This window comes from Ptychodera flava (genome assembly GCF_041260155.1).
Source record: "Ptychodera flava strain L36383 chromosome 23 unlocalized genomic scaffold, AS_Pfla_20210202 Scaffold_24__1_contigs__length_23054250_pilon, whole genome shotgun sequence".
Lineage (NCBI taxonomy): Eukaryota > Metazoa > Hemichordata > Enteropneusta > Ptychoderidae > Ptychodera > Ptychodera flava.
Window position 1 is genome coordinate 3421983 of NW_027248278.1, and position 23506 is coordinate 3445488.

The window sequence follows — 23506 nt, forward strand, 5'->3', positions numbered from 1 at the left end:
GGGGGGGGGGGGGGGTGTCACTCGAAATTTCTGAGTTTCAGGCCGTAAATAATGACAACGCATCACAAACTTGATGACAAAGAAAAAAAAATTTGCATTGCTACTCCATTTGAAAAAAAAAAATTGATGCAGCTCTGACAGTAGAAAAAAAAAATTGCTGTCACTGTGACAGGAAAAAAAAATTTGCTCTCATACCCATTTCCTCCATACCCCCCCCAAATCAAATGGTTCTCCCCTTACTAACCCTAACTTACCAGAGCTACCCCTATATATAGGGGTTTAGGCCTGAAAGGGTTAATTGATTTACAAAATAAAACCCGTGAAAACTCAAACTGCTGACTGCAGCGCATTAAAGCAGGAAATTTGACAAGCGCCCTCTGCACTTGACTTGCTTGAGGTGCACGAGGTCAAAGGTGCACGCACGGTGATCTGTGGCAATCTCAGCGAGTTTCGACTACAGACGACCCTGGATCCCATACTAGGATCACAAGTCCGCCTCAGCTCAACTCAGCGGAGCTTATAGAATCCATTGCCAGTTGCGCTAAGATTTGCTGCAAGTCTTGGATTCTGATCGTCCGGATAGGTGACTTTTCCATTCGTGGAAGTTCCAGGATGGAAGCCAGCGTAAGTTTCACCCTCCAGCCTTGGAGTGACGTCAGACTAACTCTTTCGACAGGTCCACCGAACTCATTGTCGAAAGATAATATGCAGTCTGTGCTACTTGAAGACTCTGAAGATGCCGAAATAGAACTCGTGGTCAACATGACAAGAAGAGGTAAGACATAATGGATCTAGTTTTTCTACAAGAAGTATTAGCGATTTGATCTTAATCCCAGTGTAAACGAGCCTGAGTGATGCGTAGCACACGACTTAACTTTTCCCGATGATTCTGCGTAGTGCCGAAATCATCGGAGAATTGTGGACTCCGGAACCGCAGCAACTGATGATGCAGTCGTCATGAATATTTTCAGTCAGATACTTGAGTACAGTCCGTTGTCCGCGTTCAGAACGCAAAACTGCCGCAGCATCAATCTCTTGCGTTCTGTAATTTGAGAAGTTAAATTTGCATATACGGAAGAACATAAACTGACATGTCATGATGATACATGGTGCAGAGTATTCAACGGAAAATAAATCAATTGTGGAAAAGAAATCAATCGTAATTTCAAGTTAATCTTTTCATGATTAGTTAATTGTAAAGAACTTTGTCAGCTTTCATTTTACCCGTACCTAGCCATTGGAAATTTCAGTGTATGCTTTAAAAGCATGAGAGAAGATGACGTACCGGACACGTCTTCTATGAGCCCCCAGATGTATAATGTAATCTGTCGGTCATCAGAGGAAGAGAGATTATGTTTCTTAAGCTTGTTATTTACTTGTGGAGAAAGTGATGCGGCGATGCATTTTTTTCCAAAGTTGATGTGAGATAGTAAAACAAGTTTTGTTTTGTTTTTTATTTTCGACTGACTCCAACAAACAAAACTTCTCACAAAGAGTCTGTTCAACTCTGTTACTAGTACTTTTTATCACAACTGGAAGTTGTGATATAGAGGTGGTTTCAACCGGTGTTTGATGTCGTCCATTTCCGTAAACGACAAAAAGTCAAAAACTGCTGAACAGACTGCGTTGATATTTGATACCGATACATAGACTGGTTCCAAGGTTCCAATTCCGAAAAATGGAGCCAAACGGAGTGCCGGTTAGACAGTTTTGGGAAATTTCTAACCCCCCTTTTTATCTAATTGATTTTAGGGGTCTTTCATATATGTAGTTTTGGAATGTACACCAATCCTGCATTGTGGACTGTTTTATGAGTTGTTGAACAGAAATGAGGTTTTGATGAATGTTAGAAATATGCAGGATGGCTGATTCGAAGTAGAAGAGATTTCTATGGTCTTTTGGGCATCAAAAGCATTAAAAAAAACATATTTCATAGTTTAGATTCTCACTTTTGAGATGACCCTAGGCATTTGTTAAGTAAACATCCTTGAGTCAATATACAGACTTTGACAATCAGAGATTAAGTATCCACAACCTCACATGTTACAGTCTTTCACTACAATGGTATGGCCCAAACCCATTGTTATCAATGGAGAGTGTGGACCTGTCTACAGGAAATTGGGGTGAACAGGTTAGACAATGACGTTACAAGTTGTAGGTTAGTTATCAAGGTAGCACCAGCATAGAGTCCTGAGCATCTGTCCATGTGTTCTCACAGCAAATTACAGGGAAAAAAATTATTTGAGAAGTTTCTCTCCTTTAAATAGAAGTATATTACAATTTAAACCTGTCATGGATAGATTGCTCTCAAATGATCTGAAACACAGTTATTGCCCATTAGCAACAAATCTATAGCAAGATTTATGTAAAGTTCATGAACTTACACAAGGTATTAGACAAAAGATGACCATGACTTTGCTACTTTTCAACATTTATTTCAATCAGATTTCCCCAGCTTAGTGTATAATTTTGTAATCTCAATTACTGTCAACTTAGCTTACTAACTTATTCATACCTCATTATTCTTACACTACTGTTATACCTTATAAGAGTCATTCCACAGTAAAGTGCAACCACTTTGTGACAATAAGGTCAAAAATTAAATTCATTAATCTGAATCTAAAAGTTGAGTGGGTGGACAGTACTACAGGTGTGTCATCTAAAAATATTTTTTTTAAGATAATATTTCTTTTTTAAGGAAGAGGGCAAATTGTCGCGGCAACAGTAACGCGTGTAACATGGACAGACATGACATTGTATTGTATTTGATCACATGTATGCCATTATCATCCCTGTGCCAAGTTTGAAAGAAATCCATTAGTCTACAAGAACTAGAAACACACTTCAGAAGATATTTTAATCTGAAATATTATCAGAAGAGGAGGATATCTGATGCAATGTTATGGCCACTAGCAACGTATGTAACATGGACAGACACTGGATTGGCTTCATACACAAATGTGTTTTCCAATCTGAATGAATGTACTTGATTGATTTGTATATGTATATGTCATGACGAAGTTAAATACCTCAGAATTATGAAGTGAATTGTCATAAATTGGCTCTGTGGATAATCATATAGACAACAGAGGGAAGACCCCTGTATTGTCTATGGGATAACGTATGTAACATTGGACAGACATCATCAGTTCTGTCCAATTTTTAATAAATGATATGGGCATCTGAGGTGCATCAATAGTTGTAAAGAAAGCTTTCAGTAACTTTCTGATACAGATAGAATTGTCACACTAAAAACAAATTAACATTATTCTATCCAGTATTTAATTAAACTACAATTACTTCCACGCACGTAACACCGGTAACGCGTGTAACAAGGAGGACAGACATCCTGCCATTCAGGTGCTCTCAGTAATGGTGGCCATTGGTTTATATTCAATTGCGCCATAATACATGAACTTTAGGGCACCCTCAAATGACAACATTTCAGCAATGTATACCAAAAGAATTTTTTTAAAATCTTGATTTTGGAAATGAGGTAACGCGCGTAACATGTGGACAGACGCCTTCCAGAAATATTTTTAACTGCAAGAGAACCCAAGCTTCAATAAAGACAGAATAAAGAATGATACATAGTGGAAGATTTCATTGTTAGTCAAATGTATGAGTGGTTTGTTGCAGCTTACAGCCTTCACTATATTTATTGTTCTCATATTATCAATTCGCATAGAGTTGGACAGACATAGTTACGTACGTTGCCAATATTTTTTGGCATAATATTTGGCCCTTTCCCTAGTGTTTTTTTTTCAAGAATAAATTTAGTTCGTAATTGCTTATAATACATTACTACTTTGCATTTGAAATCAATTCAAATAGCATCAATATTGTAAATATCCCTTCCTAATGTAACAGGGGTACAAATGTCACAAAATGGTGAGCAAATAGAGGCCATATTTACAAAGATAAAAATCTATAATTTTTGTTGAGCTGGACATACAGCTTTAATATTATTTTTTATATATCTCATATTTAGTACTTACTAAAAATAATATCATTCTGTGTGAATGCTGTTATCATTGAAAAAACTAGAGCTCCAAAATTTGGAATGTCAAATGTTGCGCTTTACCGTGGAAAGACTCATAACCACAAAATTTCAAGAGATGCATTATGATTGTCACTTAACAAACAATTTACAAATATGTCTTCTGCTTTTTCTCCATATACATATACATGTCTCTTTTCTCATAAAAATGAGCTTAAAATCGCAATGTGAAAAATAGTCTTTCAGCTATATGTTGCTCATTGACTTCGTGGTCTGTCTAATTCACAGTGAGTGTGGTTGTTGATAAATGCCGATAATACTAGGCGGTCATAATGTCCAAGCGCCATTGGCGGTATTTTTTAACATAATGACCATAGGTCACTATCACATCTGGAAGTTGTGATATAGGGTTAGCTTCAACCGGTGGTGAACAGTGTCCATTTTCCGTAAACGACAAAAAGTCAAAAATCGCTCAACAGACTGCATTGATATTTGGTAGAGATATTCAGACTAATTCCAAGGTTCCGATTCCGAAAAATGGAGCCAAACGGAGCAGCAGTTAGATAGTTTTGGGAAATTTCTAACACCCCCCCTTTAACTAATTGATTTTAGGGGTCTTTCATATATGTAGTTTTGGAATGTACACCAATCCTGCATTGTGGACTATTTAATGAGTTGTGGAACAGAAATGAGGTTTTGATGAATGTTACAAATATACAGGATGGCTGATCAAAGTATCAGAGATTTTCATGCGCTTTTGGTAATAAAATTGATAAAAAACAACATATTTAATGTTTTAGATCTCTCACATTTGTTATGACCCTTAACATTACAGACTGATGACATAACCCGCTGCTGGACCTGTTTACTGGCGCATTGATTTAAAGACAAAGATCGTTTTATTTTGTAATAAGGACGTGTGATTTCGTAAAACATAGTCTATTAGCCTGGAAATGTGATTTTTGCGAATATTGCTTACCCCACTGACAAACAGTGTGGTTTGAAAATGGCTGGATCGAATTCGTTACTTCGGGACTTTGTTTTCTGTGTGCATTTACTGACAAACTCCAAACCCGCAGCACCTACCCATTCAGTATTTCATGTACAGGTGTACCCAGAGATAGAGTAGTTTCACAATGTGCCAGTTGTGATCAAGTGCCATTGGCGCTATTTTTCTAAGGTAGTATACATTGTGCCTCCAAATTGAAAGTTTTTGCTCAAACTTTAAAACTTTCCCTTTGAAATCATCAATAAAAACCAGGGTTTATGCAAAATTTGGTACTAGACAAACAAGTCATGCAATATTTATCGACACTTAAAATTCAAAATGGCCACCATCCATAGGTTAATTTAATTGGAAAAACTTCATTTTCGATCTTCACAAAATTAATCCAGTATAAAGTTAGCTACTTCATGGCCTTCAAAATGAGCCCCTAGCAATTTGTAGACCAAAGAAGTGTTGTAAAAGTTTGAGAGTCCAAATATCTGGCCTCAGGATGTATTCTGCCGTAAAAAGTCAGGTAGATAGTGTATAATTTATTGGAAAACTGTGGTGATGATTTTGTTGAGAGACACACAAAAAGAGAGAGAGAGAGAGAGAGAGAGAGAGAGAGAGAGAGGGAGGATTTGACCAGGAACAAAACAAATCTCTCTTTTTCACCATTGAGAGGAATTTTTTTCTGTCTTATGAAATTGAACTCTGCCTAACAGTTGTCTGTCAGTTTGAAGTTTGTGGATTTCAAGTGGACCGTCAGATCTTCAGTTTAAGAGATGGTCAATGATATGGGAATTTTTAGCTCATATTTGGTATTTATATAAATACCAAAAAGAGCTCATATGGTGAGTCAGTGGCGTCTGTATGTTTGTATGTATGTGGGTATGTATGTGCGGATGTATGTCCGTCACACGCAAAGGCTCCCATACCGCCAAAGCTACCATCTCAGTATTTGGTGTACAGGTAGATGCAGGGGTTGAGATGTGACATTGTTCAAATGAACATGTCAGTGTCAAAAGTATGCAAATGAGGAAAGAAAAGGGGGAAATCCTGCAAATGTGCAGGAGTGGTGGCAGTAACGGAAACAGCCCACACATCTGAGTAAGAGATTTTTGACCTTTAACCTATTTGTATGCAGGGTACCTATTATGTGTGGGAGTGGTGGTAGTAACTGAAACAGCTAATTAGTCATTTCCTGTCATTGTGAATGAACTGTGACATATTAACAGACCTGCTCAAACCATAGACAGTAGAGGGGGAAGACTGTCTGTGCTCAAACTACATGTACATGTATGAGGGACTATCTGTTTCTGCTATGCATGTTGCTAAAGTTGACCTCCCCAGTACCTAAAGTTTCAGACCTTATTTACTTTTGTCATTCTTGTTTTTCTGGTTTAAATATTTTTTGTTATTTTTCTGGTTGTACTGTGCAGAAATCATTTCATAACATCAACGTAGAATTTTCCTGCACTGAACAGATAGAAACAACACTTATTGTTGATCTTTGGTATGTACCAATTCTGATCAAATTTGAGCAACACCGTATAATTGCGGTATTTTTTAGTCTTTTATTAATCTTTTTTAATAACTGTGTCACTTATCACTGAATGCAATATTTTTTCAATCAGACTGCTGGGATGCGTGGAAAGAAGTAAGAAGAACTAAAAACATCAACAAAGTGACTCATCTCTTTAAGCTGTGCTGTCAGAACATGTTGAGGAAGCTCCATGCCCATACCATAACACATAAAGGTACTGCTCTGCATACCTCAGCAGTTTATTTACAAATAACCTGTTACATGTAGCAATTTAAAAAACATAGGGCCAAAGTCCCGGAAGCTACTATAGACATGGATACAAAATTAAGTATTTCCTGACTGTATGAAATTATCTCACTAAGGCCATCCTAGGGACATGTAAACCAAATATTAAAGCTATCTGACCAGTAGTTTTGAAAAAACAAGCGACTCAACAGTTGACAGAGCTCTGCTGTGTTATGAAGAGAATAACCTTTTGTGACACATGTATTGATGAAGAAGGTGGATATCTTTGATAGCTCATTTCAAAAATGGAAAAAATTCCGTAAAAATACAGATTTGCATATTTCATCAGACTATATTAGTCTATAATAGCAAATAAACGAGAGTTAATTACATTCTAATTAAAGTAAACAAGACTTGCTTAAATCAAGATTTACGTCATAAAAAAGCATATCTGTCAGGTTATAAAGAATCTTGAGCTGGTTAGGCCAAAATAAAAAATATGTGCTGTTCCGATTACCCGACCTATGTGCCGCATATCGGGAGAAACAATCCAAACCCAAACCAGTCCTGATGTTATCCACCCTGTTGCCTGCACAAAATGACCCGGAGCATGACAATCCAACGAAACCAGTGGTTGTTACAACTTACAACAAGTATATGTGTGGTGTTGATATTTCTGACATGATGTTGTTTGCATACAACGATGAAAGAAAATCAATGAAATACTGGAAGAAGATGGTATTCAATATCTTGCATAGAATGATGTTGAATGCCTATATCATCTATAAGCAGAATACTACTCATCAACACGTATATACCAGGGAAGAATTCTACAAGGAAGTGATAGAGGCATTGGTAGTTGAACATCTGGCTGCTCGCAATGGTAATGTTGAAGACAACAACAACAACAACAACAACAACAACAATCAACTGAGAAGACTTCCAGGACACAGAGAGCGGGATTGTTGTGTATGTTCCGAGCGCCGTGTTGGAGTACGACATCGATCACGTACTGTTTGCACTACTTGTAATCGTGGATTGCACCGAGACTGTATTTCACAACATAACTGTCATGGATAATAAGGTTTTGGAGTTGTACTGGAGCACTATTCACAACTGGTTGCTAGTATCTACCATGACACTTTGATATCACACTTGCCATTCAAAGAAATAGTTTGTGTAAAATAGTTTTCATCTTGCTCAGACAAATTACCTGTATTTTCATTTGTCACTTACTCACTGAAGAAGCAACTAAAATCATCACCTATAGCCTTGTGCTTTCTCGTATTGGTTGCTATAATTCTCTCATAGTTGGTCTCATACTGGTTGAAAAATGGGTGATTCAATTCAAAATGTTGCCCCTTGTTTCATGTGTTATAAAAAGAAATTGAATCCAGGAGAACCTCTCAAGTCACTCCTCTTGTCAACAATCTCACCTTGTAAATTTTTGCCATCTTTCGGTATTACCATCATGATCACATATACGTATATACATATATATATATATATATATATATATATATATATATATATATATATATATATATATACTGTTTATACGCAGCATGTTTGATATAGGGTTGGTAATCAAATGCATAAATGTGAACATGTTTTGCCTTTGGATGGAAGTGTCTCGCCACACATCAAGAAATCCAAAAAAAGTATGAAATTTAGATCTCTTTGCATTATGTGAAGTAAATGAAAAATCTCTAAACATGCAATGATACATCAAAGAATGCTATAAAGTTTGTTTCCCGTTCTTTTGAGAAAAGACCAGTATCTTGTCATAAAAAACAAAATAATAGTACAAGTGTTTTATACACAATGCAAATCTACGATGAATGAATTGGGTGATACAAAACATACTGCATTTTACAATTTTCAGTATGACAGCATGTGACTACTACAAATTTAGTCCCATGAAATATTTTTGTGTGTTTTATTGCTATGCATTACTTACAATGATGAGTTTCAGCTGGATTTCAGATTTGAAACATTGTATTGAGTTTTTCATTCCTTGCAGCATGGCGATGATAAAGATGTTAGTTGATGTACAATATCTTGAATCATTGGCATAATATTATAGTGTTGTTCTTTCATTCCTATTATTGTACTCGCCTGAACTATATTTGACAGTGTGCATGGTGCAAGTAGCTATGCCTGAGTTTTTAGAGTTTGTTTTGCAAAATTTGATGCAGACAAGAATACTGTATGTAAAAATATTTTCTCAGATGCTTACACAACGGGAATGCCAGGTATTTTATCTAAGTGGCGTACAATCAGCATTATATACACACTACGTTTTTCAAAGTGTACAGATTCTAAATTTGACAGAGCAAATGTACATTCACTGTTGTTTTGTTGACAGCCACTGCAGACCATTACTACAAAAAACCTAATTCTTTCAACAGAAGTGGAGATCACTCAAATGAACATTTGCACAATTCAAGAATTTGAAGCCAAAATCAATGTATAATTTTCTTCTTGTCACATTTATGCAGAGCATTTATGTATATGATGAAATGAGATACTTGTTTGTAAACCTTACAGGGTTATGGTGAAGTGGATTTTTTTCCAAAACATTTCACCTTTAGTACAGTATACAGCCAAACTCATATTTGTGATAATCTTTTACATAATCCCATTCAGTTTAGGTCTTGCAACAAAACAAAAACAATAGCGTTGTGTTGTAACTCAGGACATGCCAAAATATAGAGTGACATGATTGATTGAATAACAGTATTTTAAAACGTCGGAACTACTGGTATTCACAGTAAAACATCATACCATCGAATAAATTATATACCTTGTATGGATATATGCTGAATTAAATTATTTGTAATTTATCGATGAACTGCAAATATTTATAAAGTGAATTCATTTGTATATTTATTATATAGAAAAATTTATAATGAAATGTATTTGTATATTTATTCTTGTTCATTGTTCTAAAACATTGAAGTGATTTGCTAACTTCACTCACAATTTCAAGAATTTTTTTATTGTAAAAAGGGAATATAGTTCTTACATATCTAACATACCGGTATATGAATATTTATGTAAATGTATGTATGTATGTAGAACAGTAATTTATTTGTCAAACATTTCTCAAAACAGGATGCTTAGTGGCAAACCTTTCAATTACCATTTTTTATTATAAGCTTTTACATGTACATGTATTTTACATATTGACATAGTCAGGTATGTTTCTTCAGCTACATAGGTTTTGTTTATAATACTAGACTATTTCATAAAGTCATTCATGCAATGCTTGCTTAATAGTAGTGTAATTTCAAAATTTCTGAATAATTGAATGGTATTGGTCAACAAACAGAAATGATATGCAATATGTGGTGTAGAAGGACAAACAGCTCTCAAGATGATTGCTCAATTTTCATCATTTCATTTTTTCATTTGTAACATTTGTCTGTAGTTTATGACCACTTCCTATTTTGACTTACTTATTGATACATGGTGGCTGCCACATATGTGAGACAGAATGTATTTACCATTTTCAAAAAAGCTGACATTACTTCTCAGTCGTCTTTACCAGAGGTCAATATATTTTCCTTCTACTGTTTTCTTCTTCTTTGTTCTATGTACTGGTAGTTGTTTGTTGTCTATCTGAGCTGTGCTCTTTGTGTTTGTCATATCACATTTGTCACTGTGGAACTTATGACTATGATGTAGATTATGGCTTGGTGATATTGTTTTGATTTACTCTATCTCACTTTCAAATAATGTTCTATGAATGCTATATAAACTAAATGACATACTGTGAACACAGAATGTATGAGTGTGATAATAAACTGTTGATATCAATAAAGAAGTGACATAACTTCAATTTGTCCTTGTGACCTATTATATTCTACTTTGCAAGCATAATTTACAATTTGTCTGTACCCTAAAGGGGCAGCTCTTGCCATTTTCGCTTGCCATTTTCGTGTAATTATCTGTCATAATATTACTATTCAATATATCTGTTTGTAGTTTTTAAAAGTTATTGCTTCAATTTCAAATAGTATACAATAATTATTTCAGTGCACATACTTTTTATATCTACCCAGCAAATGAATGAAGCCATGAATTTGAATGGCCCATTGTGCAAAGAAAGCCACATAAATAAATGCACATAGAGAAATATGTATGTCCTTATACATTTGTACATGTATGTGAGTGAGTTTGTATGGCCTTCACATGATGGGCACACTGAGTCATTGTCTGTAGAACACTACGAATCATTTTTTATTCTGGAGTAAACCATTAACAATTTGTTTTGATGGTAAACAATGCTTTACATAGTCTGTATAATTGCTTTGTGCAATTTGGTATGAACAGTAAATCCCTCCACTTCCCATGATACAATGGGACGCCAATATTCTGCATTCAAAATTACTTCAAAACTATCCTAAAGTTGGCAGAAGGGCCATAATTCCTTCATAATGTAGCATCCTGGATGAGACACAAATAAGAAGCTTTTGTGTAAAATTGAGAAAAGTATGTGAGTCTTGATTGTAATTTGAGTTTCCCCCCCCCAAATAAAAAAAGCATTATGTAATATTCAATTGGAAGAAGAATGCGAATTGCCATTTTGAATATTGATATAGTTATATATTTTTCTCAATCTTTATGATGAGCTTGTATACAAATAAAGCACTCACAGCAGATAAGCAAGACATATTAGCAAGAAGAAAATGCATAAACTTTTCTTGGAAGGCTGTGAAAACAACCCTATTGTTATGTAAATTATATGCAAATTTTCACGTTCCAAACTACTTTACATATTTATCGGTAAAATCTGAAATATTTTCTTTTGCCCATTCCGACGGTATACAGGTTGGCCAAGGTAAATAGAAGAGTATTAGGTCATTGGGTAGTCATTGTGAACCATAGTAGTCTGTGTTGGTACTCTGTACCCAATATCCATAGACCTGTGGCATTTCTGTAGGTCCATTGGGGCACTTAAAGAGTTAAAAACTGGATATTGTGCCATCCTATATTTACTTTGGCATCACTTTTACTTCATCTGCTAACTTTAAAACAATAAAACCAGCTTTGGGGTTTGAAAAAACAAAGTATTGAGGGCGCTTTTTGCATATATGAAAACTTTTAATTATCTCATTTGTTTGATTCATGTATCAGAAGATTCTGAGTTGCTTTACGGATGTCATAATGTTAGTTTTGTTGAGATATGTAAAACTGTAGTGTGTTTTGTTTACCATTGAATCTACAGAAGTATTATCATCCCAAGATCATAGTTATGCTTTGCCATTGGGAGAAAAACAAAACAATATGGAACCCAAAACTTGTAAGTATATTTTCTTTATTATTTAAAAGTGACAATTGTTAGAATTTTTTAAAATCAGATTTAAACCAGATCATTTTGACCCAGGCTTCATTTGAAATATTTTAACATAAAGGACCATGGAAGTAGGAACTTCTCTGATACTACAATGTTGGTTAATCTAGCTTAGAATTATTTCAGAAAGTATTTCTAATAACATGTATAACTCTTGCGATTGCACAATGTGCCTGACTAACTGTTATTCAAATCTTTTCACATACAACTTGCAGATAGAACGAATCGTGTCCATTCTGCTGACCTGGACCACAGTTATGTCAGAAGTGTGAAAAAGTCAAATCATCTGCATTTATCAGCTGAGGGGAACCCTGTACAGAAATTTGTAGACATGCAGCTTGACTTTAAAAAGAATATTGCAGGTAATCAACCACATTCTATCAACATCTCAGCTGTGCTTGATTTGTGTAGGGCTTCAAATGAAGAGACATTCGTGAAGAACATCTTTGAGACAAATTTGAAGGATGCCTTTCTTATGGAATTAATGAGAGAAATTTCTAAAGAAATTTCTCGACTGAGCCAGAGAAAACATGGGTACATAAGCAAGCTAATGACAAAGGATTACGAAAAAATGAAAGACTTCTCATGGGAAGAAATTCTCTTTGAATTCATGGAAAAAGCCCCCTCCATATTTAGGTTATTGGTTGCTTTAGCCATACCCGAGTGCAAGATGGGTAATGAAGAGAATTCTTTACGTGTGATGCCTCGTCTTGGTATGGTCTATGGCATTTTGATGCAGACTTGAATACAGGAGTTAAGTCGAATTCAAAGAATAGTATCAATGACACTGTTCGACACAATAAGTGATCAGAAGGTATTTCATGTAATTTAAAGTATTGTTGGTTAGGTGTTCAAAATATATTGTATCTGACAGATATATCAGTATACCTTGAGTTCTGACTTGACCTTAGACATATTTTGGCTGAGAAGACAAATCTGTAAATATTGGAAAATTATAGTGAGACATCATTTGTGACGTGGTTGAACCTTATAATCTTTTTGATTTCATTCTTATAAAAAAGTGTTCAAAATAACAGTACTTGTAACAGAATTAGATTTGTAAAAGGAAACTAATGTCCTTGGTCAAATGAATGTATCAACAGCAAGACTTGTTTAATATGACTTATTTACATGTGTAAAATTTTACATGTAAATTGTAGTTCTGAGTCATGTCATTAAATTAAATTTGTGTTTCTAAATTGTTAGCAGACAAAATGTTGTCCGTATAATTATAACTTCGAGTTCTTATTTTCTCCATATTATTTAAAGGTAGTATATTTTGAGTATATTTCTTAAAGTAGAAATGTATAGTGTGAAATATATGTTTATACATGTGTTTATTTTTTTTAATCTTTCAAAGTAAATAGTTCAGTGTTGGTTAAAATGTTGCATAGTTATATTTCTGAATCATTTTATACTGTGGACTTTGTTGACAATTTTGATATTTAGCATGGATTTATACAAATGTTCCTGCTGAAAATTTTGGATCATGCATGTTGATGTTCAATTTTTTACTTTGAGTACAATACAGTGTTCTCTCTAGGATTTTCCAGAACAATATCAACTAATTTGCATAACAATAGAATTAACCCTTTCAGGCCTGAGTTCTGGTAACATACATAAATTTATCTCTGTATATAAGAGTTTAGACCTGAAAAGGTAAATTGTTATGGTGATGAGTTTCTAGTTAGTCTTTCATAGTTCACATGTCTTTTCCCCAATGCAAGCCCAATGAGTTGTATCATTGTATGATGAAACACAAAGTCTAAATTTTGACAAGATTCTGGTCATTTTAGTATTTTTAGTTTCTTTTGATAGATTATTCATGTTCTTCTGTTCATTGAGGTTTGCTCAATCACCAGTTCATACAATTAAACTCCAATTACATTTGTGCACTAAGGATTATAATACATACTGTACTATAATTTTTAAAATTTTGATATATATCAAAAATTAAGTGATGAAACTAATCATGTGCTACATCCATGCATACATTTTGAGTTGAATTGTAGCAACTATGATTGAGTGTATTCAAAGTTTGTAGATTTGTGTTCGTTACTAGTTTTGAAAACATTTATGCATAATTGCATAACTTGTTTTCTATTCAATCTCACTGAATAATTCTTGGTGCTGAAAATTTGAAAATAATATTCCATAAGATATTAAAGATTAGTTATATTTTCTTCATTTTTAAGGTGTTTGATAGACTGCAGCCATTGGGAGTCTGTTTAAACTACAACACCGGATTGCTTATACTTGACAAAATAGCAGGAGAATTCAACAATGCCATTTGTGATATTATCAAGCAGAACAGAAGATTTAGACTGGTTGGTGACAATGTGAATTGGAGAATCCATGTCCGGGACCAAAGGCAGCATAGACAAGGAAAAATGTTCCATGCATTTGCATCTGCTGAGATAGTCCAGCCACAGTTATTTGATTATATTGACAACAATCCTCGTGTGTACTTTGCACATGATGTACCTGTACAGATGTTCCTGTTGACAGAGACTGAATTGCAGGCCATCAAAAGTGAATATGTTATCCATGTATGTAGAGTAGCATCCAAATTCATGCCTGTTTTTGGGTTCTGCAGAGATGTTACACCTGAATACATCAAAGGTAAATATTCCCATCTGCTAACAGAGAAAGCAAAGGTCATCCCACTTCCAGTTTTATTTAAGAATGAACAGAAGTACAGTGAAGTGGTTGATATCATGAACTTTTACGAAGACATTGTAACAGACGCATTTACAACGGCCGGGAAAACCACTGATGGTATTAAGATACAGACTGCAGGTGATCAGCTTACCCGTGAACGCTTTTCGGGAGCTAAGAGACTCAGAGCGACAGGTCTATCAGCATCAGCCAAGGATAGATTTTAGCATTTGTCACCAATAACATTTGAACTTTTTCACATGCTCATGAATTTCCAAGCTATGATGATAAAGCATTTATACAATGAAGATAGTAGAATTGACATTGGAACACTGAGTTGTGAGAAGACTAGGCTTGGGAGGACACAAGTCAATGAAGATGTCAAGTTGGCGTACGATGCAAATAAGGACTTCATACTATCATTCACCGATGCTTATATTGTTGAAGCACTGATGCACTATTTTGGTATGAGCGATTTGAACTCCACTCCATGTATCAACTGTCCACCTGCTGAATGGCCCAACAACACAGCTAGAACAACATGGATTGACAAGCATATAGGATCACTTGTTGAAAAGTATGTTTTGGCTGGTGGTATGGAAGCATTGCAACCAAAGTCATCACAGAATCTGATTGGTAAGTTTATCAAATATGAAGTTATCATTTTCCAAATTATGCAAATGAGCTGAAAAAATGTAAAAGAAAGACAAAAGTTAACAACTCAAGAACCCGTTTTTAGATTGCTAGGGAAATCAGTATGCAAGTACCGTGGGTGGACCTCTCATATTTTTTTTGCATTTTTGATTACTTTTCATGAAAAGTTGTTGTTGTTGTTGTAAATTGAGTGAAATGTACAGTCATTAGCTGGTCCAACTCAAGTTACACCAAGCAAAATTTAACATTTACTTAGAAATACTTTACAGTACATCTTCCAATGTATAAATTTATGGCATTGGAAGTATCCAGACTTTATACAAGAAGTTTTCAAGTAACAGATTCAGTATTTATCATCCAATCAAATGTGAGTGTCACCATGTCATTGACGTTAAAGCTTTCCTGTATATACTGTATCCTTTGCCCATAGCTTTGTAATCTTGTTATCTTCATATTAGATATATGTGATCACATAGTGTTTGTTTGAATATTTGCCAGTGAAAAACAAATGTGATTCTGCCACCACTCCGAAAAAAAAAAACTATAGTGTTAAAAGGACAAAGTCACTCAATTTGTACATTATTTATGACATTTTAATTTTATTTGATAGATCATTTATTTTGTTCTCCCCAGTGAAATATTCCAAATCATCAGTTGTTACAATACAACCCCTACCCTGTATAATGTCATAGTACATAGATTCTACCATAGTACAATATTTGGTATCAATGAAAGCAATCACACGGTGCAGTTGAACTATGAAAATTATCAGATACTGAGTTCATTTCAGTGAGTAGAACAAAATAAATAATACTTCGAAAGAAAATAAAATGCCCAAAATAATGTCTAAAATGAGCTACTTTGTCTCCTTGAGCTGTAAGCTCATATCTAAAAACAAAAGATATGTAGATTACTTATTTTATTATTCATTTCTGTATTCAATTTTAGTTGATGGAATTGTCGTCAGCATTGAACTCAGCAATGGAACGATGTTAGATGTTGTATTGAACTATGGACATAAAGTTCTTGAATTAGGATTGTTATACAAGGCACTGCTTGACCTATGTAAACTACCAGATAGAGACCGTGGTCTGAGACTTTTGAAATTGACAATGATGTATCTGAAAGCAAGCAATAACCTTTCAAAGTATGCATATGAAATAATGAGGCTACTTGTACACCAGTTCTGTATTCTTTCAGAGAAAGAGGCTCATGAAGAGTTTTATGGCCTTTTTGTAAATACCCATGGAAAGTTAGACAGTCACATACCAGTCGACTTACAAATGGTATATATTGTGAAATCAGTTAAAAAATCCATAAAACACATGTATTCAAATCAAACTGAGAAAAATATTTCCCGGCGAAGTGGTTCACTTTCAGGAATTAATGAAATTTCTCAGAATTTTGATAAGTGTACCAATGTACTTGTAAGAGCAGATAAACACTCTGTTGTGTCCAGCCTAGACGATGAACTGACAATCATTAAGGACTTACAAACAGTAAAGCCATTTGATCACAATGATGGAAGACACCATCCCTAGAATTCACAAAACTGTCATGCATGGTATGGACATGGCAGACATGCTTTGTGCAAATTTCCATGAAAGTGACAATATAAGTTGCTATTCTAACAATTCTCAATGTACAAATTTCATGCGCGTTTAAAGCTCGTACATCCTTAACTTGACAACCACAAATGTTATGCTATTTGGTACATTACATCTCCAGGGAAAGATCTAGATCTGATAATGTAATGGCTTGCATAATTAAAGGGGAAGTTCACCAAGGGTGATTTTTACATATGTGCTAGCTTTGTGGTCACTTACCCCGGAAAAGCTATTTTCGCCATTTATAACTTGCAAGATTTTTTACAAAAAACAATAGAAATAGTACAGGAAGTTGCCCATGTAATTTGAATCATGGGAAAAAGCGCCAAGCTTGGAGCTTGCATAATGTGATATGGACGGGACCATTTTCCCATTGGTATGGCATTGTCCACTCACCCATACTTAAACCAGGCTGTGCGTATTTACATAATTTTTGTTTATACTGTTTATCCTTGCATAAACAATGAATCACTTATAATAAACTTTCCACTGTCAGATTTTGTGTTGCTGTTTACTACTGTGTTACTGTGAGTGGACAATGTGGGGGCCATACCCGTCCAAAGATGGTCCCTTCCATATCACATTATGCAAGCTCCAAGTTTGGAGCTTTTTCCCATGATTCAAATTACATGGGCAACTTCCTGTACTATTTTATCGTTTTTGTAAAAATTCCTACGAGTTATAAATGGTGAAAATAGTTTTTCCTGGGTAAATGACCACAGAGCTACCACATATGTAAAAATCATCCTTGGTGAACTTCCCCTTTAAGAATAATTTACATAATTATTTCTATGGACAATACATCAAGAATGTATCAGTAATTTTATCTGAAATTTTGCAGGGGGATAACTTGGACAAATATCTTTAAACTATTGTTCATTGTATTCATTGAATTGTTACATGTCATTTTTGGACTGAAACTTAGATGTGACACAGTTTGGTATATCACTTATATATGGAAAAATATAGATTTAAAAAGCCTTTGATTTGTTTTGATGCCTAAGCATTGTTACAGGCCTTTGGTTGGAAAGGGGCCAGACTTTGTTGACAAATTTTTCTTTTGCCAATCCAACACATATAATTAACTAAAACCTTCCAAACCATCCACGTCATATGATTATCCAAATCCATAGGGGGAATAAGCTTAAGTTGTCAGCAATGATGAGCGAGGATGACCTAGAGGATGATGATGTGGTCAATTATCTGGATTGTTGGGAAAGAGCATCTCACTCAAGTACCCCCTGTCGATCACATTCAAAGTCCTCCATCTACCCCCATGGTTGAGGTCCTCTCTGATTTTGATGAATATATCATGAGCCCACAGTGTGAAAGAGACATTATTGATGGACTCTCCACATATTAGCTAATTCACAGGAACAGATTGAGAAAATTGGTAGACTTTTACATGGTAGATTGCAATCTCCAAGATAATTAATGCAGTCCACAGAACTGTAGATTTCCCATAATTCATTATGCTTTGTATCCTCGGATATACTTGAGTAAAGTCTACAATGTCTCCCATGTGTAGACAAATTCACAGACTGTTTATCAAAATTTTCAAAACATACTTTTATGCACACAATTCTTCTCAATTCTCATTATAAATAATTTGGAAAATTAAGCATAATTTAGAGAGGAGATAGCATTTTTATGAAATTTGCCACAGATTGTGTCCTCAGCCATACAGAATAATGTGATGAAAAGTAGGGAGACTAGTTGTACCTGTTTTATGAAACGAAAGGATATTGATTTTTTGCAATAGAAGTGACAACAGAAATTTACATGCTAAGTTTTCTCAGAGAATGACCCCTTCAATTTATCATAATTTGCTGCCCAAAAACCAATGCATCTGTAGTGCCTAAAAATGTGACTTTTATGGTTGTTTAATGATTATTTTGAAACTTTCACTGAAATATCTGAATGTACTTTTACTAGATATTATTTATCAATTATTCTGATGCTGCACACTAGTGCTTACATGCAGAACTGAAAAGGTTTTTTAGAAAAGTAACCTTCAAGGATACAAATCAAAGAGAATTGTGGGTATATACTGTGCAGTCCATGGGACTTACTGTATGGGATGAAAATTTTGAAATTTCTTTCAAGAGTATGTAATAACTTTTGATCTTATTTTCCATGTATTATTGCTGCTAAGCACCTGTGTAATTCTTCGGGTAAAAAATTGCAAAGGATGACCAATTACATCTCACTTGCAATTCATGTAAATAGTGGAAGTGCCTCTTAGCCACTGAAATAAACTTGTGAATTTTTTTATAGAAGCCTACTTTTTCTTTGCAGCATTTATTTTACATCCCCATACATATTTTATTACTTACTTTTGAACATCTTACAACGGAAAATCTAAATCTCTATTTTTAACATTTGTGCATCCGTAATAACAAAAGTACACTTATGTATCATATGTGTACCTTGATCATATGAGAATAGTGACAGCCATTATACATTGTTCGCATAACAACAAAAATGCATTTTATTCCAAACTAAAACCATCAAAACATACCATGAAATTCAGCTTACACCTTTTGAAGTTGAGATAGAACTTGATTAATTATTGCAACAATATTTGAAATATATAGGATGTCCATTGCAGGATACTTCTCTAGTAGACTGTTTTGTGGTGAATACATTGTAATTTGATGCTATATATTCTGCTAAGCCTGTGCTGAGCCCAGTATACAGTGCAGCATTACCTTTATGAAGTGAATTTTCAGATTCAAAGTAAGACAAAAGTGCATTCAATATAATAGATGCTGTTTTCCTTTTAAATTTGGGGTTGTCGTTATTTTGTGTCACAGACTGAAGGGGCTTGTTTTGACATTCTGTACAATTACATTTTTTTTCAGAAACATCACAGCAATTGTGCATCAGAATCAACGCTTGATCAAACTGGCAACTGAAATGAGAGCAGATAAATTCTCTGCGGCAAGTCTGAAGTTGACAAAATTGTCTCATCTCTGATGTCATTCCTGGGACATTTACAGCTACGTCACTCTGGTTGAAATACAATGTTGCAGCTGCCTGCTGCCCATTCCTACCAGCTCTTCCTATCTCCTGAATGTAAGCTGTAAATACAAGACATTTTGATTGTTTAGGAGAAAATGAAATAATTACTTATTCTTAATTTGAGACTATAAACCATGCAAATGGAAAATTAATTCAAAAATAAAACTAGTGATACTAAGAATAATTCATAAGCTCATATATGCTTATAAAAATACATTTCTGTACATATCAACTCAGAATAGAAGATTTACTTTATCAACCTTTTTCTCAAGTCAGAAGTGAAGTACACAGCATCATAAATGTATAAAAAAAAATCCAAACTGGAATTTATAAGAAAGATGCTCAGATTTAAAAAATGTCAACATTTTTGCATTGATGCATTGATTCTTGATTACAAATTGTTTTTCTAAAAACCATATACTAAATATTGATCCATAGGCTTGACAGACTAAAATTAGTTTACTTGAAATAGGTGATTTCTTCGACTAATTCTGAAAAAAGTAGTACTCACTTTCTAATGTTGTTGGAACACCAATATGGATAATATTCTGGATATCAGGAGCATCAGTCCCCATACTATATGCTTCTGTTGCATACAATAAACGCAAATCACCATCAGCTTCACCCATGCCAGAAACCACCTTACTTTTCATCTAAAATTTTAAAAAGAAATATTATTACATGATTCAATCTGAGTTCAAAACTAATGCATTGGTTTAAATGGGAAACATCCAGAAGTGTAGCGGACCAGTGAGCATTGTACGGGCCAAAGGATACTGGTCTATTGAAACAATTGTTGGAACACACTGAAGATATCTCTATGTGTGCATTACTGTGTAAGGTTTGTTATTGTCTACAACATTACCAATACTGCTTTACTTTGGTGAGACATGAAAGAAAAAATATTATTGCCTGAATAAATGGGTTTATGGGTCCACATGACAGGAGACCATTTACCCTCTTGCATTGAGCAAATGACCCCCTGTGCTAGGGCCCATACTCCAATTGTATTCAGACATTAATATATAATGTTGGTAGGTATTTATACAGTAATTCTGCTAAAAAATTATTATTTTTTTATTATTTTTATGCTGTTCTGATTAATATATGCTTCCCACTACAACCATAATTTTTTTGGTTTAAGTGTACATTTATTACTATTATTGAATATTTTCTTGTTCATCTGACTATAGTGCCAGTAAAACAAAATGCAAGTTGATGGCTTATTATCAAGATCAATACAATATGTCAAATTATGTTATAAATTATGGCATACAACCCACAGAATTTATGAAATTAAACACCTAAAATATTTACCTCAGGTGTACATGGACTGTGGTACTGACCCACTAGGCTTGTGATTTCTGAATTGGACATATTATGTGTCAGAGATGACCTGACCGTTTCCTCATAACCAATTCCACACCAGTTTAGTTTTGTGTAAACAACTGTCTTTGGAAACTTGGTCTTGTGCGTTCTTAGTTGATGTCCAAGGGGTGCTACCACATGGTAACTGGTCATTTCGGCACCAAGTCGTTTCGGCCCAAGTCGTTTCGGCCTCGCAATTTCCGTCCCAAAGTCATTTCGGCACCGCTACCCAAGACGTTTCGGCATCCCTGTTTCGATTCGTTTTCAAACTATTTAGTAATTGACTGACCAGTCATATTCGTAAGCGTGACCTTTGCGTTCTGACCAGTACTTTTCTGTGCATTTGTGTGACATTTGCCGTGCTGTTTTGGCACCGCTTTCAAACATTTGCCGTGTCGGCGGCTATTGCTATCGATAGACTTGTGTCACAGATTTAAAAACGATATGAATTTTTTTCTTTAGGTCTCTTACTATGTTCTCACGAAGTGAAGCATGATGTACATGAATGTTGTTTGACACTTACTTTTCTAGTGCTTTGATTTGCAACATTACGCTCCAGCACTAGCTCCCTCAGATAGCCCTGAGCAGTGCCGAAACGTCTTGGGTCGCGGTGCCGAAACGACTTGGGGCCTGAAATCGGGAGGCCGAAACGTCTTGGGCCGAAACGACTTGGTGCCGAAACGTCTAGAAACCCTACCACATCAACAAATGAAGAGTGACCAGATGGCAGTCTTGGCTTGACTATGATCTTGATGTTTGGTCCATCGATAGATGATGTTATTTTCAGCGCATTCTTCAGGCATAGGATTTTGTCGATTTCTTGACCCATTTTGTCTGACAAAGTGGCAGTGAGTCCTAAAACATTAGCTTTCGGGAAAAATGCTCGTAGTTGGCATAATTCTTTGAATTGAGTCCTGAACTCTTCGCCCCACTGTACAACACAATGGACTTCATCGATGACAATGAATTTCACTTTCTCCTGCCATGCCTTTGTCTGGAACAATTTTCGGGCATTGCTGTTTAAAAAATCTTCTGGATGACCGAGTATGTAGGTAAAATCACAGCTACCTGAGTCACCACCACTTTCACTCACGAGACTGGCAAATTCGTCGCTGAACTTCACAGCCCTTTCGCCATACCTGTTCAACAGTTCTTCAATAATAGAGTTAAGCGGGCTGACAATCAAAACGCTTGGCAAAGACACATTCTTGGCAGATTTAAACATGTAAGGCATAGCCTCAAAAATTAAGGACTTGCCATAACCTGTTGGCAGCGCTGCGACAACATCTCTATCCAGGCACTGGCGAAGGCAATCCACTTGTTTTGGTTTAAAGTACGTAAAAGCTTCATCCCGATACAAATTTACATCAGCGAGCGCCTTCTTCGAATGGCAAACAAAATGTAATTTCGAAATAAATTGTTCCGAAAACGATAACATTATGACTGAAATCTTCGTTGCAACAACAGGAGCTCGAGCATCTAAGCACCGCACCGGCAGGCGTTTTGGTTTGTTTTGATTTGAAGTGTCAGGTGACTTGTAACAGGTCATTGCACGCGCTACGGATGACGTCCCCGGTCTAAATATGGACCGGAAGATGGCGGTGGATGCTTGTCCCTTTGCTTTGCAGTGGCGACGCACATAGTCGGAACGCACCAAATCGAACTTCTCTACGTGGGGGTATGGAACGAAAAAATTCAAATTATATATCGCCGCATTCTGCAATTGAAACCATGGAGATTTTTCGCTTAGGGTCTGTCTACCCGTGTTCCGTGTGCCGTAAAAACTAAATACTATGGAAGATATTAATGTAACCTTAGGGCGGTACAGACTTTCGACACAAAATTGTCCATTTTGTGAAAAAATATGGTGAAAAACAAAGTCGTCGCGTGCGTTCCTACCCTCAAAATTACTCACACCGCCCTAAATTTTAGCGTTTTGCTCAGTCACCTTGTCGTCCCCAAGTTAGATTTGGCCAGTGATCGATAACTCAGATACTAAGCTTTTAGACTACGATTCGGTTTTTGTATTAAAGCCGTGAGACGGAAATGTTAACTTAAAATGTGCCCAAAACACCGTCGA

At 35.3% G+C, this 23506-nt stretch overlaps 1 protein-coding gene and 1 long non-coding RNA gene across 7 annotated transcripts; one reads left to right on the forward strand and one right to left on the reverse strand.

The window, feature by feature from the left end:
• The first annotated feature begins 398 nt into the window (after positions 1–398).
• Positions 399–21449, forward strand: LOC139124825 (uncharacterized). 6 transcript variants are annotated; one of them, XM_070690937.1, is made up of 7 exons: positions 400–624; positions 677–775; positions 6623–6745; positions 11990–12064; positions 12331–12477; positions 14311–15409; positions 16376–19313. In XM_070690937.1, exons 6-7 carry the CDS (start codon positions 15034–15036, stop codon positions 16966–16968), a joined length of 969 nt encoding a protein of 322 aa, XP_070547038.1. In that variant the 5' UTR covers positions 400–624; positions 677–775; positions 6623–6745; positions 11990–12064; positions 12331–12477; positions 14311–15033; the 3' UTR covers positions 16969–19313. The 6 variants fall into 5 exon arrangements, 5 of the variants coding, with proteins under 5 accessions (XP_070547040.1, XP_070547038.1, XP_070547041.1 ...); XM_070690939.1 differs by having other exon boundaries at positions 399–775; XR_011550048.1 differs by lacking the exon at positions 16376–19313 and adding an exon at positions 19899–21449 and having other exon boundaries at positions 400–775.
• On the reverse strand, positions 19492–23069 carry LOC139124827 (uncharacterized). Its single transcript, XR_011550050.1, has 3 exons — positions 21376–23069; positions 20570–20711; positions 19492–20117 (listed from the first exon to the last, which is right to left on the reverse strand). It is a non-coding gene; the product is annotated as an uncharacterized lncRNA (long non-coding RNA).
• Between the last annotated feature and the right edge of the window lie 437 nt (positions 23070–23506).

Excerpts from the sequence above, each read along its gene's own strand:
- LOC139124825 (XM_070690936.1), top strand. The coding sequence starts at position 15,034 with ATGCTCATGAATTTCCAAGCTATGATGATAAAGCATTTATACAATGAA. Across the intron at positions 15,410-16,375 it reads GTCATCACAGAATCTGATTG|TTGATGGAATTGTCGTCAGC; the intron begins GTAAGTTTATCA and ends ATTCAATTTTAG.